This window comes from Poecilia reticulata, chromosome 15 (genome assembly GCF_904066995.2).
Source record: "Poecilia reticulata chromosome 15, P_reticulata-male-v2, whole genome shotgun sequence".
Classification (NCBI taxonomy): Eukaryota; Metazoa; Chordata; class Actinopteri; order Cyprinodontiformes; family Poeciliidae; genus Poecilia; species Poecilia reticulata.
The window spans coordinates 26,927,367-26,947,230 of record NC_088844.1 but is presented as its reverse complement, the minus strand read 5'-3'; the positions used below and the strand labels follow the sequence as shown (position 1 = coordinate 26,947,230).

At 42.0% G+C, this 19,864-nt stretch overlaps 1 protein-coding gene across 1 annotated transcript in view; it reads right to left on the bottom strand.

Moving 5' to 3' along the window:
• kndc1 (kinase non-catalytic C-lobe domain containing 1) overlaps positions 1–19,864 on the bottom strand; it is a 52,800-nt gene that overhangs the window by 21,150 nt on the left and 11,786 nt on the right. The window contains 13 exon segments of the mRNA XM_081616251.1: positions 11,652–11,790; positions 12,598–13,262; positions 13,412–13,598; positions 14,719–14,800; positions 14,936–15,013; positions 15,535–15,693; positions 15,802–15,863; positions 15,962–16,033; positions 16,601–16,715; positions 17,529–18,140; positions 18,686–18,819; positions 18,902–19,019; positions 19,646–19,792. Of these exon segments, the coding sequence (XP_081472377.1) occupies positions 11,652–11,790; positions 12,598–13,262; positions 13,412–13,598; positions 14,719–14,800; positions 14,936–15,013; positions 15,535–15,693; positions 15,802–15,863; positions 15,962–16,033; positions 16,601–16,715; positions 17,529–18,140; positions 18,686–18,819; positions 18,902–19,019; positions 19,646–19,792 (2,570 nt within the window).

The window sequence follows — 19,864 nt, the reverse complement described above, 5'->3', positions numbered from 1 at the left end:
AGAGGTAAAGCTCGTCCATCTCCCTCCACAGCCTACAGCCAGAGGTAAAGCTCGTCCATCTCCCTCCACAGCCTACAGCCAGAGGTAAAGCTCGTCCATCTCCCTCCACAGCCTACAGCCAGAGGTAAAGCTTGTCCATCACCCTCTACAGCCTAAAGCCAGAGGTAAAGCTTGTCCATCTCCCTCCACAGCCTACAGCCAGAGGTAAAGCTTGTCCATCTCCCTCCACAGCCTACAGCCAGAGGTAAAGCTTGTCCATCACCCTCTACAGCCTACAGCCAGAGGTAAAGCTTGTCCATCTCCCTCCACAGCCTACAGCCAGAGGTAAAGCTCGTCCGTCTCCCTCCACAGCCTACAGCCAGAGGTAAAGCTCGTCCGTCTCCCTCCACAGCCTACAGCCAGAGGTAAAGCTCGTCCGTCTCCCTCCACAGCCTACAGCCAGAGGTAAAGCTCGTCCATCTCCCTCCAACAGCCTACAGCCAGAGGTAAAGCTCGTCCGTCTCCCTCCACAGCCTACAGCCAGAGGTAAAGCTCGTCCGTCTCCCTCCACAGCCTACAGCCAGAGGTAAAGCTCGTCCGTCTCCCTCCACAGCCTACAGCCAGAGGTAAAGCTTGTCCATCTCCCTCCACAGCCTACAGCCAGAGGTAAAGCTTGTCCATCTCCCTCTACAGCCTACAGCCAGAGGTAAAGCTTGTCCATCTCCCTCCACAGCCGTTGTGTCGTCCTAACGCAGCAGATCAAAGAGTCTCTTAGCACGCTGCCCTGAGCACAAGACCATGGCAGCACTGGATGAAAAGCAGTCAGAGGAACTGAGAGGCTAATCTCTCTGCTTGTCTTTTGCATATCATGTTTGTATGCATTCACACACTTAAGCTCCACCAATGGCCAGGGGCTTCCTTCCCCTCAGCATATGAGTGACAAGGCAAAGCAGTAGGTTATGTATGTGTCCAGTGTGTGTCCAGTGTGGACCGGAAATTAAAACACCACGCTATTACCATAGAGACAATTTAAACTGCTGACTTTAGTTCTTGTATTAATTGCGTTCTGTGTGAAATGCTATGTATTACCTCCATAATGAGGCTTTATTGTCTTTGTGCGTTTCTATTGGTGTAAACCCACAGGAAAATACATTCAGAATAAATATTTAGATCTGTGTTATTAACTGTTTTTGCTGTCCATAGGACACAATGCAAAAACTTCAATTAAAATAGGATTTTATAGCACAGTCAAGTAACTATGTTACCTTCATTTGTTATAAAAATGCTGCACATATCAAACATGACTTCAAAGAAACTTGACTTTGCAATTGAACGCCTTGAAATTGGGCATCTGTCTCTTTAAGAAGCCCCTCCTCTTTCTGACACTCTGCTTTCAGGACATCGTCACAACAAAGCTCCTCTTTCAAGGCCTTGACATTTTCACCAGCATTTCACTGAGATGTAGATTATATGATAAGCTCAGCAGACTCACAGTTACACTAGCTGTTTGCTAATTGCTGCTGGCTAGTCTACAGGAGCTGAGAGGCTCTGTAATGTGGAAGTTTGGACCGGAGACTGCAGCTGCAAGGAGGAGCTTGGTGCACAAGGCAGCGCTTGGCTATGCCACTTGTTTGGCTACCAGGGGAGATTAAAGGATTTCTCAAACATGCATGAAAAATCCAGGTATATTGTACTGAGGGGACTAACATTATGACATGATGTGAAGCTCAAACTTGTTGATAATACATAATACTAGTGTTATAGAAGAGGCAGGAGAAGTGTGAGATTGTCAGAGCATGATGGAAAGTATTGCATTGGAAGGTGAGATGATAAAACTTGTACACAATCCAGGCATACAGGATGTGACAGTGTTTGGAGGGAATAATGGGGGTGCTGCGGTCTGTTCAGGACCTTGGCTGCATGGTTTTGGAAGTACAAAACTTTTTGCATTGTTTTGCTTTGAATCCCAATGATAAGTGCATTGCAGGATTATGTCAGCAGGACTAGAAGGAGTGGATAAGCTTATCAGCAGCATCAGAGTGGAATGGAGTTTGGCAGCATTTCTAGGCTGATAAACAGCGGTCCTGACTTCTTGACTGATTTCTTTGGCCTGATGCTACACACAGACTTTATCTGCCACAAATCTACTTGTACCTTAGCTACTTCTAATCGATTGATCCTGATATCATCTCTGGTTACACACTCAAAGGTCCTACGTTGGTAGTACACAAATTATCAACTGAGTAAATCAAGATTCCTCACAGCAACATCAGGGACTGTGAACCATATTATTATCCGTTTCTACATCATTTAGATGATGAGGCACATTCAGCAAGCCTGAAATTGCCTTGAAACACTCCATTGCTGACGTGTGGCAGCAGCTTACAGGCTAATACTTAGATAACACAGATTCATGGTGTTATTTTCTAGATCTGGAATGTCGGGTAAAAGTATTTTCCCCCTTGCAAATTTCCTCTGTGTCTGCTTTTGTTGTCACAGTTAAAAATCTCCAATCATCAAACACATTTGATATCATACATAGACGACCTGAGTGAACACCAAATGCATTTGATTTTACTTACCTAGAAAAAAAAATCTACCATTTTGGCCCCATGTGAAAAATGAGTAGCTATTGTTGGGATTCTGGCTCAATGCATTGTTTTAATCCTCACTGGAGGATTTTAAAGCACAAACAGCCTGTTTAAGATTACACTACTACATTTCAATTGGATTTAAGTCCCTAGACTCCCTGCTTTGATTAGCGCACAACACAATAATCACTTTGCTTCTTTTGTATATGATTAAATGTGGACTTGCTAGTGTAACTCTGATCATTGCTGCATGGTCCATAATGAAGTGGAGCCTGAGAATTATCCTTCTGGACTTTCTAGTAGAGAGCAGAACTCAGGGCTCCATCAATTACAGCTTCCATATTTAGGTCCTACAGAATTAAATCAGACCCAGATGTTACACTGTTCTCATGATGTTAGTTTTCTGATATACTACATTTTCCAAAAATTTCCAATTTTGTCTCATCAGTCCTCAAAACAGCTCAAAGTCAAGTTTCAGGGATCATTAATGGCGTCTTTTTGGACTTATAACATGGGCATTAATGCTAATTTTTGTCTGAGTTCTCAGTTCTATTTCAGATTAAGTTACATGCAGATTTTATTTAGGGATACAAGAGTAAAAGGGCCTGAATACAAATGTATAGCAGTTTTCCAGATTCATATTCACAAAATATTTAAAATAGTGTAACATTTGTTCCTTCGCATCATACGAATGTGCTCATTTGTGTTGGTTTATCAGACAAAACCTCAATGCAATATATTTCAGTTTTTGGTGAAAAAAGAAAAAATGTAAAACAACATTTTGCGACCAGGAAGCAGACTAATTTTCTCACATGGTTTATAGGTGGGAGGAGATCAAATGCTTTATAATAAATAACTTTTCATGTATCAGAATTAGTGACTCATCGGCTTATTGAAGCTGTTGGCAATCGAGACTCTGTGACCTGCTTTTCTCACAGAGACAACAGAGCAGAAGAAAGCAGTGAGAGCAATGCAAGCAGAGCGTGCCCTTGGCCACACGAACGTCCATTTACAAAATAAATAACTGTATTAAGAGAATCAAAAAAGAACTGCTCACAGTGTTGAACAGCTGTAGTTCACCAGGCAGTGCAACACGCCCAGTAAGTCATCGTCCCAGTGCAGGTCATAGAATCTCTCCTTCACTACGCTGGCAAACTGCCGGTACCGGAGTCCCTTCAAACAGAAAAGGTATTCCCCTGGGAAAATACAAAAAATATTTTATTTTCACACAGAAAATTACTAAAAAGTTCAATAAGTAGTTCCTTTAAGTTTAGTCCAAATGGTAATAGAGATTAAAGGAACATAAAGGTGATGAAAACAATGAAACAATGTAAAACTGCTGGTATGCAGAGCCAGAGGTAAAGCTCGTCCATCTCCCTCCACAGCCTACAGCCAGAGGTAAAGCTTGTCCATCACCCTCTACAGCCTACAGCCAGAGGTAAAGCTTGTCCATCACCCTCTACAGCCTACAGCCAGAGGTAAAGCTCGTCCATCTCCCTCCACAGCCTACAGCCAGAGGTAAAGCTCGTCCATCTCCCTCCACAGCCTACAGCCAGAGGTAAAGCTCGTCCATCTCCCTCCACAGCCTACAGCCAGAGTAAAGCTTGTCCATCACCCTCTACAGCCTAAAGCCAGAGGTAAAGCTTGTCCATCTCCCTCCACAGCCTACAGCCAGAGGTAAAGCTTGTCCATCTCCCTCCACAGCCTACAGCCAGAGGTAAAGCTTGTCCATCACCCTCTACAGCCTACAGCCAGAGTAAAGCTTGTCCATCTCCCTCCACAGCCTACAGCCAGAGGTAAAGCTCGTCCGTCTCCCTCCACAGCCTACAGCCAGAGGTAAAGCTCGTCCGTCTCCCTCCACAGCCTACAGCCAGAGGTAAAGCTCGTCCGTCTCCCTCCACAGCCTACAGCCAGAGGTAAAGCTCGTCCTCTCCCTCCAACAGCCTACAGCCAGAGTAAAGCTCGTCCGTCCCCTCCCAGCCTACAGCCAGAGGTAAGCTCGTCCGTCTCCCTCCACAGCCTACAGCCAGAGGTAAAGCTCGTCCGTCTCCCTCCACAGCCTACAGCCAGAGGTAAAGCTTGTCCATCTCCCTCCACAGCCTACAGCCAGAGGTAAAGCTTGTCCATCTCCCTCTACAGCCTACAGCCAAGGTAAGCTTGTCCATCTCCTCCACAGCCGTTGTGTCGTCCTAACGCAGCAGATCAAAGAGTCTCTTAGCACGCTGCCCTGAGCACAAGACCATGGCAGCACTGGATGAAAAGCAGTCAGAGGAACTGAGAGGCTAATCTCTCTGCTTGTCTTTTGCATATCATGTTTGTATGCATTCACACACTTAAGCTCCACCAATGGCCAGGGGCTTCCTTCCCCTCAGCATATGAGTGACAAGGCAAAGCAGTAGGTTATGTATGTGTCCAGTGTGTGTCCAGTGTGGACCGGAAATTAAAACACCACGCTATTACCATAGAGACAATTTAAACTGCTGACTTTAGTTCTTGTATTAATTGCGTTCTGTGTGAAATGCTATGTATTACCTCCATAATGAGGCTTTATTGTCTTTGTGCGTTTCTATTGGTGTAAACCCACAGGAAAATACATCAGAATAAATATTTAGATCTGTGTTATTAACTGTTTTTGCTGTCCATAGGACACAATGCAAAAACTTCAATTAAAATAGGATTTTATAGCACAGTCAAGTAACTATGTTACCTTCATTTGTTATAAAAATGCTGCACATATCAAACATGACTTCAAAGAAACTTGACTTTGCAATTGAACGCCTTGAAATTGGGCATCTGTCTCTTTAAGAAGCCCCTCCTCTTTCTGACACTCTGCTTCAGGACATCGTCACAACAAAGCTCCTCTTTCAAGGCCTTGACATTTTCACCAGCATTTCACTGAGATGTAGATTATATGATAAGCTCAGCAGACTCACAGTTACACTAGCTGTTTGCTAATTGCTGCTGGCTAGTCTACAGGAGCTGAGAGGCTCTGTAATGTGAAGTTGGACCGGAGACTGCAGCTGCAAGGAGGAGCTTGGTGCACAAGGCAGCGCTTGGCTATGCCACTTGTTTGGCTACCAGGGGAGATTAAAGGATTCTCAAACATGCATGAAAAATCCAGGTATATTGTACTGAGGGACTAACATTATGACATGATGTGAAGCTCAAACTTGTTGATAATACATAATACTAGTGTTATAGAAGAGGCAGGAGAAGTGTGAGATTGTCAGAGCATGATGGAAAGTATTGCATTGGAAGGTGAGATGATAAAACTTGTACACAATCCAGGCATACAGGATGTGACAGTGTTTGGAGGGAATAATGGGGGTGCTGCGGTCTGTTCAGGACCTTGGCTGCATGGTTTTGGAAGTACAAACTTTTTGCATTGTTTTGCTTTGAATCCCAATGATAAGTGCATTGCAGGATTATGTCAGCAGGACTAGAAGGAGTGGATAAGCTTATCAGCAGCATCAGAGTGGAATGGAGTTTGGCAGCATTTCTAGGCTGATAAACACGGTCCTGACTTCTTGACTGATTTCTTTGGCCTGATGCTACACACAGACTTTATCTGCCACAAATCTACTTGTACCTTAGCTACTTCTAATCGATTGATCCTGATATCATCTCTGGTTACACACTCAAAGGTCCTACGTTGGTAGTACACAAATTATCAACTGAGTAAATCAAGATTCCTCACAGCAACATCAGGGACTGTGAACCATATTATTATCCGTTTCTACATCATTTAGATGATGAGGCACATTCAGCAAGCCTGAAATTGCCTTGAAACACTCCATTGCTGACGTGTGGCAGCAGCTTACAGGCTAATACTTAGATAACACAGATCATGGTGTTATTTTCTAGATCTGGAATGTCGGGTAAAAGTATTTTCCCCTTGCAAATTTCCTCTGTGTCTGCTTTTTTGTCACAGTTAAAAATCTCCAATCATCAAACACATTTGATATCATACATAGACGACCTGAGTGAACACCAAATGCATTTGATTTTACTTACCTAGAAAAAAAATCTACCATTTGGCCCCATGTGAAAAATGAGTAGCTATTGTTGGGATTCTGGCTCAATGCATGTTTTAATCCTCACTGGAGGATTTTAAAGCACAAACAGCCTGTTTAAGATTACACTACTACATTTCAATTGGATTTAAGTCCCTAGACTCCCTGCTTGATTAGCGCACAACACAATAATCACTTTGCTTCTTTTGTATATGATTAAATGTGGACTTGCTAGTGTAACTCTGATCATTGCTGCATGGTCCATAATGAAGTGGAGCCTGAGAATTATCCTTCTGGACTTTCTAGTAGAGAGCAGAACTCAGGGCTCCATCAATTACAGCTTCCATATTTAGGTCCTACAGAATTAAATCAGACCCAGATGTTACACTGTTCTCATGATGTTAGTTTTCTGATATACTACATTTTCCAAAAATTTCCAATTTTGTCTCATCAGTCCTCAAAACAGCTCAAAGTCAAGTTTCAGGGATCATTAATGGCGTCTTTTGGACTTATAACATGGGCATTAATGCTAATTTTTGTCTGAGTTCTCAGTTCTATTTCAGATTAAGTTACATGCAGATTTATTAGGGATACAAGAGTAAAAGGGCCTGAATACAAATGTATAGCAGTTTTCCAGATTCATATTCACAAAATATTTAAAATAGTGTAACATTTGTTCCTTCGCATCATACGAATGTGCTCATTTGTGTTGGTTTATCAGACAAAACCTCAATGCAATATATTCAGTTTTTGGTGAAAAAAGAAAAAATGTAAAACAACATTTTGCGACCAGGAAGCAGACTAATTTTCTCACATGGTTTATAGGTGGGAGGAGATCAAATGCTTTATAATAAATAACTTTTCATGTATCAGAATTAGTGACTCATCGGCTTATTGAAGCTGTTGGCAATCGAGACTCTGTGACCTGCTTTTCTCACAGAGACAACAGAGCAGAAGAAAGCAGTGAGAGCAATGCAAGCAGAGCGTGCCCTTGGCCACACGAACGTCCATTTACAAAATAAATAACTGTATTAAGAGAATCAAAAAAGAACTGCTCACAGTGTTGAACAGCTGTAGTTCACCAGGCAGTGCAACACGCCCAGTAAGTCATCGTCCCAGTGCAGGTCATAGAATCTCTCCTTCACTACGCTGGCAAACTGCCGGTACCGGAGTCCCTTCAAACAGAAAAGGTATTCCCCTGGGAAAATACAAAAAATATTTTATTTTCACACAGAAAATTACTAAAAAGTTCAATAAGTAGTTCCTTTAAGTTTAGTCCAAATGGTAATAGAGATTAAAGGAACATAAAGGTGATGAAAACAATGAAACAATGTAAAACTGCTGGTATGCAGAGCCAGAGTAAAGCTCGTCCATCTCCCTCCACAGCCTACAGCCAGAGGTAAAGCTTGTCCATCACCCTCTACAGCCTACAGCCAGAGGTAAAGCTTGTCCATCACCCTCTACAGCCTACAGCCAGAGGTAAAGCTCGTCCATCTCCCTCCACAGCCTACAGCCAGAGGTAAAGCTCGTCCATCTCCCTCCACAGCCTACAGCCAGAGGTAAAGCTCGTCCATCTCCCTCCACAGCCTACAGCCAGAGGTAAAGCTTGTCCATCACCCTCTACAGCCTAAAGCCAGAGGTAAAGCTTGTCCATCTCCCTCCACAGCCTACAGCCAGAGGTAAAGCTTGTCCATCTCCCTCCACAGCCTACAGCCAGAGGTAAAGCTTGTCCATCACCCTCTACAGCCTACAGCCAGAGGTAAAGCTTGTCCATCTCCCTCCACAGCCTACAGCCAGAGGTAAAGCTCGTCCGTCTCCCTCCACAGCCTACAGCCAGAGGTAAAGCTCGTCCGTCTCCCTCCACAGCCTACAGCCAGAGGTAAAGCTCGTCCGTCTCCCTCCACAGCCTACAGCCAGAGGTAAAGCTCGTCCATCTCCCTCCAACAGCCTACAGCCAGAGGTAAAGCTCGTCCGTCTCCCTCCACAGCCTACAGCCAGAGGTAAAGCTCGTCCGTCTCCCTCCACAGCCTACAGCCAGAGGTAAAGCTCGTCCGTCTCCCTCCACAGCCTACAGCCAGAGGTAAAGCTTGTCCATCTCCCTCCACAGCCTACAGCCAGAGGTAAAGCTTGTCCATCTCTCCCTCTACAGGGGCCCATACACCAGAGGTAAAGCTTGTCCATCTCCCTCCACAGCCGTTGTGTCGTCCTAAGCAGCAGATCAAAGAGTCTCTTAGCACGCTGCCTGAGCACAGACCATGGCAGCACTGGATGAAAAGCAGTCAGAGGAACTGAGAGGCTAATCTCTCTGCTTGTCTTTTGCATATCATGTTTGTATGCATTCACACACTTAAGCTCCACCAATGGCCAGGGGCTTCCTTCCCCTCAGCATATGAGTGACAAGGCAAGCAGTAGGTTATGTATGTGTCCAGTGTGTGTCCAGTGTGGACCGGAAATTAAACACCACGCTATTACCATAGAGACAATTTAAACTGCTGACTTTAGTTCTTGTATTAATTGCGTTCTGTGTGAAATGCTATGTATTACCTCCATAATGAGGCTTTATTGTCTTTGTGCGTTTCATTGGTGTAAACCCACAGGAAATACATTCAGAATAAATATTTAGATCTGTGTATTAACTGTTTTTGCTGTCCATAGGACACAATGCAAAACTTCAATTAAATAGGATTTTATAGCACAGTCAAGTAACTATGTTACCTTCATTTGTTATAAAATGCTGCACATATCAACATGACTTCAAAGAAACTTGACTTTGCAATTGAACGCCTTGAAATGGGCATCTGTCTCTTTAAGAAGCCCTCTCTTTCTGACACTCTGCTTTCAGGACATCGTCACACAAAGCTCTCTTTCAAGGCCTTGACATTTTCACCAGCATTTCACTGAGATGTAGATTATATGATAGCTCAGCAGACTCACAGTTACACTAGCTGTTTGCTAATTGCTGTGGCTAGTCTACAGGAGCTGAGAGGCTCTGTAATGTGGAAGTTTGGACCGGAGACTGCAGCTGCAAGGAGGAGCTTGGTGCACAAGGCAGCGCTTGGCTATGCACTTGTTTGGCTACCAGGGGAGATTAAAGGATTTCTCAAACATGCATGAAAATCAGGTATATTGTACTGAGGGGACTAACATTATGACATGATGTGAAGCTCAAACTTGTTGATAATCATAATACTAGTGTTATAGAAGAGGCAGGAGAATGTGAGATTGTCAGAGCATGATGGAAAGTATTGCATGGAAGGTGAGATGATAAAACTTGTACACAATCCAGGCATACAGGATGTGACAGTGTTCGGAGGGAATAATGGGGGTGCTGCGGTCTGTTCAGGACCTTGGCTGCATGGTTTTGGAAGTACAAAACTTTTTGCATTGTTTTGCTTTGAATCCCAATGATAAGTGCATTGCAGGATTATGTCAGCAGGACTAGAAGGAGTGGATAAGCTTATCAGCAGCATCAGAGTGGAATGGAGTTTGGCAGCATGTCTAGGCTGATAAACAGCGGTCCTGACTTCTTGACTGATTCTTTGGCCTGATGCTACACACAGACTTTATCTGCCACAAATCTACTTGTACCTTAGCTACTTCTATCGATTGATCCTGATATCATCTCTGGTTACACACTCAAAGGTCTACGTTGGTAGTACACAAACTATCAACTGAGCAAATAAGGATCACTCACAGAAACTTGAGGGACTGTGAATAATCTTACTATCCGTTTCTACATCATTTAGATGATGAGGCACATTCAGCAAGCCTGAAATTGCCTTGAAACACTCCATTGCTGACGTGTGGCAGCAGCTTACAGGCTAATACTTAGATAACACAGATTCATGGTGTTATTTCTAGATCTGGAATGTCGGGTAAAAGTATTTTCCCCTTGCAAATTTCCTCTGTGTCTGCTTTTGTTGTCACAGTTAAAAATCTCCAATCATCAAACACATTTGATATCATACATAGACGACCTGAGTGAACACCAAATGCATTTGATTTTACTTACCTAGAAAAAAATCTACCATTTTGGCCCCATGTGAAAAATGAGTAGCTATTGTTGGGATTCTGGCTCAATGCATTGTTTAATCCTCACTGGAGGATTTTAAAGCACAAACAGCCTGTTTAAGATTACACTACTACATTTCAATTGGATTTAAGTCCCTAGACTCCCTGCTTTGATTAGCGCACAACACAATAATCACTTTGCTTCTTTTGTATATGATTAAATGTGGACTTGCTAGTGTAACTCTGATCATTGCTGCATGGTCCATAATGAAGTGGAGCCTGAGAATTATCCTTCTGGACTTTCTAGTAGAGAGCAGAACTCAGGGCTCCATCAATTACAGCTTCCATATTTAGGTCCTACAGAATTAAATCAGACCCAGATGTTACACTGTTCTCATGATGTTAGTTTTCTGATATACTACATTTTCCAAAAATTTCCAATTTTGTCTCATCAGTCCTCAAAACAGCTCAAAGTCAGTTTCAGGGTCATTAATGGCGTCTTTTTGGACTTATAACATGGCATTAATGCTAATTTTTGTCTGAGTTCTCAGTTCTATTTCAGATTAAGTTACATGCAGATTTTATTTAGGGATACAAGAGTAAAGGGCCTGAATACAAATGTATAGCAGTTTTCCAGATTCATATTCACAAAATATTTAAAATAGTGTAACATTTGTTCCTTCGCATCATACGAATGTGCTCATTTGTGTTGGTTTATCAGACAAAACCTCAATGCATATATTTCAGTTTTTGGTGAAAAAAGAAAAAATGTAAACAACATTTGCGACCAGGAAGCAGACTAATTTTCTCACATGGTTTATAGGTGGGAGGAGATCAAATGCTTTATAATAAATAACTTTTCATGTATCAGAATTAGTGACTCATCGGCTTATTGAAGCTGTTGGCAATCGAGACTCTGTGACCTGCTTTTCTCACAGAGACAACAGAGCAGAAGAAAGCAGTGAGAGCAATGCAAGCAGAGCGTGCCCTTGGCCACACGAACGTCCATTTACAAAATAAATAACTGTATTAAGAGAATCAAAAAAGAACTGCTCACAGTGTTGAACAGCTGTAGTTCACCAGGCAGTGCAACACGCCCAGTAAGTCATCGTCCCAGTGCAGGTCATAGAATCTCTCCTTCACTACGCTGGCAAACTGCCGGTACCGGAGTCCCTTCAAACAGAAAAGGTATTCCCCTGGGAAAATACAAAAAATATTTTATTTTCACACAGAAAATTACTAAAAAGTTCAATAAGTAGTTCCTTTAAGTTTAGTCCAAATGGTAATAGAGATTAAAGGAACATAAAGGTGATGAAAACAATGAAACAATGTAAAACTGCTGGTATGCACCAAACAGACAAACTGGACAGATGTTTGTGGGTGGGATACATTTATGAGCAGGTGCACATTTTGTCCTCAAAGTGGATGCATAGCAAGCATCAAAAGCATAAGGATTTTAAGTTATAGTCAAATTGTAAAGGCAAAATGACTCAAGTACTAAAGCTGCAGATCTTTTTGGGTGCAGGTTCAGCATCTCGTTAAAATGGTCCAAGGAATCACTGAGGTAAAACATCCACATGGCTGAAATGCACAGGAGGAGCTCAGGGACCATATCAGCTACTGTAAACGAGTTTCCTTTACCAAAGTGTGCAACATCCGGTTGCCGATCAAGTGACTCGTGATGCAAAAAAAGTGCTTCCATTTCAGTTTTGCAAGATAAACTAACTTTGATAAGGTAAAAAAAAAAAAAAAACTCATTCTAGCACCAAAACTTTATATCAACAAACTAGTTTGTTTGAAATTGCCGTGTTTTCATCAAGCAAATTTATTTCCGAAATGTCAAATTGTACAGTTATATAGTCAATGGAAGACACTCAAATTGATGAAGTTTGACAGTGCAAAAAATGAAATCATTTTAATCTCAAGAGTTATTAATGAAGCAATAATACACAAATATATTGTGTCGATTTTCTCCCCATGTAGAAGGAGTGTGTTGCTCTTACCCATCATGATGTCTTGACGGCCATTGTCTAAATGTCCCTTAATTGAAAAGTGTCCTTTGAGCAGGTCGATCACGTCCTGCAGGGCAGGCTGACCTCTGGAGGCAGAGCTCTTCTCACCTGGGGTTTTGGTTTCGGTTTTTCCACAGTACGTTTGATGAGAAGCACGATCCAGAGAGTCGTCTGACGTTGTGGAGCTACCACTTAAATAAAATATATCCTGAGTCCCAGGCCTCACGGTTACACTGACAGAGTCAAAAAACAGGTCGGTCTCCTGACCTGTTATCAGGCCTAGCAAAGACTGAGGGACCAAAGACGGGTTTATGTCCAACCCCTGTAAAGACTCAGGAGCCCTGACCTTGACGGGCACCAAGGACAGATGTCCTGTCACGGGATCCTGCCAAAAGAGGTAATTGTTGAAAATACCACAGCTGTTGAGGTTAGTGGATAAGGGGGAAGAGAGACTGGGAAGGGAGACTTCAAGGAGGGAAACATCAGAGAGAGCTGAAGGAGAGTCTTCGGGTATTGTGCTGGACGTTTTGGAAGAGGTGCTCATGACTGTGTGAAACTCAGTCAGCTCTTCTGAATGCAGATTGGCTTTAGAAGGAGGGACATCTAGGCAGCTTCCTGCAGCACCAACACTGCTCTTCGTCAGTCTGTCTGCTGTCCTGCTAAAGAAACAATCTAGTTAAGTTCTGAACATGTTGTGGTGTTGTTAGTCTTCTTTCTTTCCAACAAAGGTTGCTATGAAGTTAAGTTTGCACCAAATTTAAGTAGATTATCATTACATTCACACAATATATTTCTGATGTCGTACCCTACAGTGACAGATCCCAGATGCTGGGTCTCCTCCTCCTCTGTTTCCCTTTCACTGGTCAGGATGATTGGAGTGAAGTGTGTGGCGGTGGAAGTGAAGGCTTCTGGGAGCTGGAGTTCAGGATAGCTGTGGGGAACAGGGCCAGGCACAGGAGCCAGTCGGCTCTCAGTGGCCATGGGCACAAAGCCTACACGTGGTTACAACAATCCCAGACACAATATCAGTGATATTGTCTCATGCAATGCACACTGCTCATGTACAAATAACACTTTTAAAATGTGTTGGGTGATCTGCTGCCATGGTAATGATCATGATCTTATTTCAGGCAAAAAGAAACTACAAACGACACAGAGAAATGTCTGCACAGCCAGAACAAACTTCTTGCTGTGCTCACATTGCTATGCAGTGTCTTGCAAAACCTTTTATTTATCCCCAAATATTTTTACATTTCATTACTGTAGGACACATTCATTGTATTTTATTTGGATTTCATGTGATAGACTGACGGAAACTGGCACATAAACACACAAAAATATATATTTTTTCACAAATACAAATTGTGTGGCACGCTTTTGAGTTTAGCTCTGAGTGGATGTCTTTGGATCACTTTGTTCAGCTCCAGTCTCTTATGGTGTGTCTCTACCAGCTCTGCATAACTAGAAGAGAAATTTTATGCCCATTCTTCTTTGCAAACACGTTTAAACTCAGTAAGACAAGATGGACAACAACCGCGAACATCAACACAGTTTCTCATCTGGACTTAGGTCTTTTGAGGCTGTCTTTCTGCTGAGTCAGTGTGTTTTTTGTTTCAGGATTCTCCTCTACATGTTATCTCCTTGGCTGCACGTTGAGGTACGTGTGTGTCACACTCTTTCTAAGTTCAAACGATGGATTGAACAGAGCTCTAAGATGTACAAGGACTGGGAAATTGCTTTTTAAACAAACTTTATTTAAACTTCCTCTCTAACCTCTCTGCTATGTTCCTTGGGCTTTGTGATGCCGTTTGTTCATTAAGATTCTCTAACAAACCTCTGAGGCCTTCGAATCTATGCTGAGATTCAAGTGGACTGTCAATTTACAACCAACAGACTTCTGAAGGCCCTGGCTGCACCAGATTTTAATTAGGGGTATCAGAATAAAGGAGGCACAAAATAAAAAGGTTGAAATTTGTCGCGTTCTAAAATGATGTGAAGAAAAATCCAGTGGTAGGAACAGCTTTGCAAGACACTGTAAAGGTTTGTTGCATTTTAGCGCAAAGTTCTGTATATTGCATGAGGGTCATTGGTACTGAAGTAGGACCGTCATACCACTGTTTGGTCGGGGCTCATCAGTTGAGCTCTGATTATTACTTTCACTCAAATCTTCAGTATTGTGGCCTTCTGAAGCTGGCTGGAAAAAAGAGACACCATGACAATAAAGAACGACGCTGTCAATTAATGACACAAAACAGATAACTCTGACTCTGAGGTTCAAATAATCCCAGGAAATGAACACATAAAACTGCAAAGTTGCAGAAAAGCTTACCGGGTGAACTCTGCTGATGAGGTTCCCCCAGACAGTCTCAGCGCTAATCCCCTGACGAGAAAGATTACAGATGCAGCTCTGTGGAAAATAAAAAACAATAGAGGATTAAAAATATATGCTCCACTGCTAACCAAGATGGATTTGAACCCGACACAAAATAAAATGACTTTTTCATCACAATTCCAGTTTTACTTTTTTTTTTTAAATTTAAGACAGGACATGAGCAACGTAGGAGGAACAGCTGTTTAATGTCAGTCATTTACTCATTTATCAGAGATTATTACATACCTGCCTTACATGACATGTATGTTCTTTTGTATTTCTTATTTTGAAGACTGGCAACCAGAAATGGACCTCTTTCACATCATATATATTATCCAAAAAAGCATTTACATTTATTTACAATAACTTTTAGGGGCTTAGAGTAAATGTTAGTGTAAAAAATGATTCAGCTTAACGTTAAATAGAAGCAGAATAAGATAAATGTAAGAATAATCTCCTGAAACACTGTTTCACAGTGTCAAATAAAACATTATCTTGCTTTTCAAGCTCAGAGAACATTTGCGTGGCTCCAGGACAATCATTATTCCGAGTAAAACCTTTTTTGCCATGACGATGGTTGGCCTCTCCATGGGAGTCCTCTTAGCCATCTCCAGGAGGAGTCTCTTCATCTTACGAGGCATCGCCAGCTTCTGATTTGGTGATAAGCTGAACTTGGCTGACGCCCAGAGGATCGCAGCGACCCCATACACACAGACCTGAGAACACATAAGTGATGAATAAATATCAAATAAAAATCTTCAGCTGGAGCCAATAACCAGTTAATTGTACAAAAAGGTAAAACCAGCTCTGACAGACAGACAGACCTTCTCAGTTACAATACCGTGTTCCTGATACTCAGGTGCAAGAAAAAAACCATCATGGGATTCTGTGAAGAAGACGCATGAAGTCAGCATTTCATCTGAACGACCTCCAGACAAGTGGAAAAAATAAGAATCATAGAGTAGCTGACAGTATTACTCCTACCGACGGTTTGAGGTTTGAGAAAAATCACTTCTCCTTTGCAGTTCACATAAACTGTGTCCAGGCATAAATAGGCTACAGACGAAGAGAGAACAAGAACCAATCATTCTCCTTTTGACTGCCATTCCTCCTACAGACTGAATTCATCAGACAGTCTTGTTTCAACACAATTTATTTTACTATTTTTATTAATGTTTTTTCCCTGTGTGGTCTGGTGGTCTAGTAACATTTCACTGGCAGTTTCACAGTCATGTCTTTGTGCAACGACAATAAAATAAGTTTCAGTTTATCAATCCGGCAGCTATAAATACAACCAAAGGCTGATGCCCAAATCACACCAACCTCTGGTACAGTTTACTGTGCTTGTGTGGTTTATGAATATTATCTTGTACGACATAATGACTATAATGGTGCTCAACGTTAAACTAGAAAAATGTAATGTAATTTAAGTTTATTTGATAGGAGCACAAGCAGATAGACAGACTGAACAGAACAGCAGCCCCATGTTTGCACGACTTGTCCCTAGATGGGCGTGTGATAGATCACATCAGCAGATTCAGATGTCAGGATGGAATCAGCATTGGAGCATAATTCTTGTCATTGAAAGATCTGGAAATTTAACACAAACAGGAAAATAATCACCTGGAAAGTCAGTGTAAGTTTGCAGTGAAGACAGGCAGGTGTAACACAAAGCCCACAGCTCATTAACCGTAAGCCTCCGTCCACAAAGAGTCAGCAGCTCCCTGAGAGAGATCCACTGGTCAGGAAACGAGAACAAACAGAAAACCATGACTTAGTACCTGAGGAGTTCAGCCTGTTGGTCTGGCAGGTCCAGTTAACAGGAGGATTAGCATATGTGTCATGTAAGAGGTTCTGAATGGACAGGTTGCAAAAAAAAAAATTTTATCTGATGTTCAAGCTTCAGTGAATCTTGCATGTGTTTGGTGGGGATAGTTCAATACAGATCGGTGTGTACCTGTTTTTAGAGATTGCCATTACTGACGTGTCGGACATAACAAAATGTAAAAGAAGCTAAAAGAAGAATTGGTTAGGTAACATGCAGAATGCTTCATGGAAAACTAACACTTAAATCTGGCTAAATGCTCATTACTAAACCCTGGTGGTGAAAGGATCAACTGGAACAGAGAATCTGCAGTAAAACCTGGAAAAGTTCATCCAAAGTCTATCTATTCTTCATTGGACATTTATCCATGACAAAAAATTAGTCTGTATAATGAAAGCCTATATCCCAAAAGACTAAAATCCCTAATTGTAATATGTTTTTAGAGTCAATTTGTTTCTTTTGACTTCACAATATGCACCACTTTCTGTTGTGTCTATCACAAAAACTCCTAACAAAACACAATGAAGTTTCTGGTTTTAGTATGAAAAAATGTAAAAATATTTTTGCAATGTAATCAACGTGCATGCATCATAATGATGAGGGTTTTCTTTGTTCAAACAGCCTCGTTTTCAGGAGACTAAATAAGTGTCTAAAACATATGTGAGTAGATTCAGTGAAGCAACATCAGGTTCAGAAAAGTGAAAACTTATCGTAAAAGTGACTAACCTCATCCTGAGACTCTTCGTTCAGGCACAGCATGCTTTTGGTCATGTAGTTATAGGAAAGGGAAATGTTGGGTTTTGTCGCGCTCTCATCCTCTAAAGAGTTTTGTGCCGTCTCCAGTTCCCGACAGGAGGCACAGGAGACGACCAAGTCCTGGATACATCCCCGTGACATGGGCTGGACACAGTCTTGAATATTTATTTCTTCTATGCAAGAGTCTCCACGATGGGTTCCTTGTGATCCATCTTCCTGATCCTGAGTTCTACAGTGAGGGTAGGACTCACAGGACTTCCCCCGGTTTAGTCTCTCCAGTCTGTTACTCCACATAGACTTTGAGTCTAGATGTTCATCAGCTCCTATTTCCGTGAGGTCAGAAACAGGAATGCTGATATCTCCGTGAGGTGGAGTGGAGACACACGGGGGATTGTTGGAGTCCGGCACCGAACAGGAGCGATTAAGGACTCCCCTTGCTCCTCTGAACTTCTGCTGGGATCTCCTCTTCACTGGGGAGCTGTTGTAAGACCGACAATCCATCTCATCTGTCAGACTCATGCCGTCTGCCTCACCGCTTTCCATATCCTCGGCCCATAGAGAGGAATCCCAGGCCCCACACACCTGCAGGAGGAGAGCACTATCATTCATTTCAGCTGTTCTGAACAGATGAAATAAATAGTTTCTAGGCAACACCACTAAGAGAATCGGTGAGTTTTATGAATTAACTAACAACAAAGTAATAAGTTCACAATAAAAGAGGGAATCTCTTGCTTGCACATGGCAAAGTTGCAATGCAACTTGATAAAATGATAAATGTTTTATCATTTTTAAGGAAGTCAGTTTCAGCCTGGTTTTCCTGGAGAGGAAAGGACCCATGTAGATGTGATTAACTTAGCTTGCAGCTGAAAATCAAGGAAGTTTGTGGTATCAAGGCAAACACACAGTAGCCAGCTTGGAGTGCAATAATTTATCATTTAAATGTCACAAGCCTCCAAGAATCACATGAACTTGTGAAAAACAGATTTCTGCCTTATTGGTGCCTCTATAGAAGTACACAATGCCCATGAAATACTCATTTTGGTAACAATCTGAACTTAGTGGCTGTGCATTATAGGAAAGACACAGTTTCCTTTAAAATCATTCTAGCTTTTACCAAAAACTGCTACCTGCTGTCTGGACACACTGTTTGACCCAGAGGTGTCAGAAAGGTCTTTGGTCTTATCCTCTGAGTTTAGTCTTTTCAAAAGACATTTGGCTTTGGAATGATGCCATTTTTCCTCCACAGATTCCTCCTGTTCTTCTGCGGATGCACAAAGACACAAATCAGAGGCCAGAAAATCACTTTGGGCAGCAAAAAACCCTGGAATAATAAATATAAGAACCTTGAATATTTGAAACTGATTCAATGGAGAGCACTCTTCGTCCAATCGAAGATAACTTCCGGCACACGGTAGCGGAAGATGTCTGAGACAGCTGCTCTTCAGCCAGCAGCAGAATATCCTGTGGGAGAATCGCATCATAAAGTCTGCAACATTCAGAAAAACACATTTATTCTGTGTTTTTTTTTTTTTTTTTAATAAAATTGATAGTCTCCGTTTGAAATTTGATAAAACATACTTCAGTTTTATCTGGACTGCTTACCAAGATAGAGTCCATTCAGCTTATGGCAAATAATAACAATAGTTAATTACCTTTTTATTATAATACGTAGTCTAAAGATTATTTTGTGATTCAAATGTGCTTAATTTTGGATTCTTGATTTGCTGAAACAGAACCAGGCTGTAAAAAGTTCCCTCCCCATCTCTCTTTAAGCATCAAACTGATTTGCACTTACGTTTAATTTCCACTTGGTGCTGCTAAGGAGCACCAAGCAATAAAATAACAAAACTCACAGTAATGAAAAACCTCCTGGCTGTTTTAAAGACAACAGTGATTCATCAAGACTGACTACAAGGAAGGTTTTCATCTTGGATCAGTAGAGACTCATCAATCAAAAATGCAATTTTCACTGAAGTTAACAACAACAATAACACTTTTGACTTTTCATGTTCTTATATGCAATTCGGACATTGATGCTAGAGTGAGGCATCTGATCTGTCAGCCCGTCTCTGTCAGTGTTTTTGCACCTCCAGCTCAGGTCTGTCGTCAGGCTTCTCCTCCTGCATCTGCTGCAGCAGACTCTGAAGTTCTTCTCCCAGTTCAGCCTCCAGCTCTGGCTCTATGACAAATTTCAGTGCAGCGGAAAGTGTGGAGCCCAGAGAGAAAATGTGGCCCTGCAGCCAGAGTCAGAGAAGCACCAACATTTGAATATTGCAGAATCCTCTTGCAGGTTTGGGTGGCATACG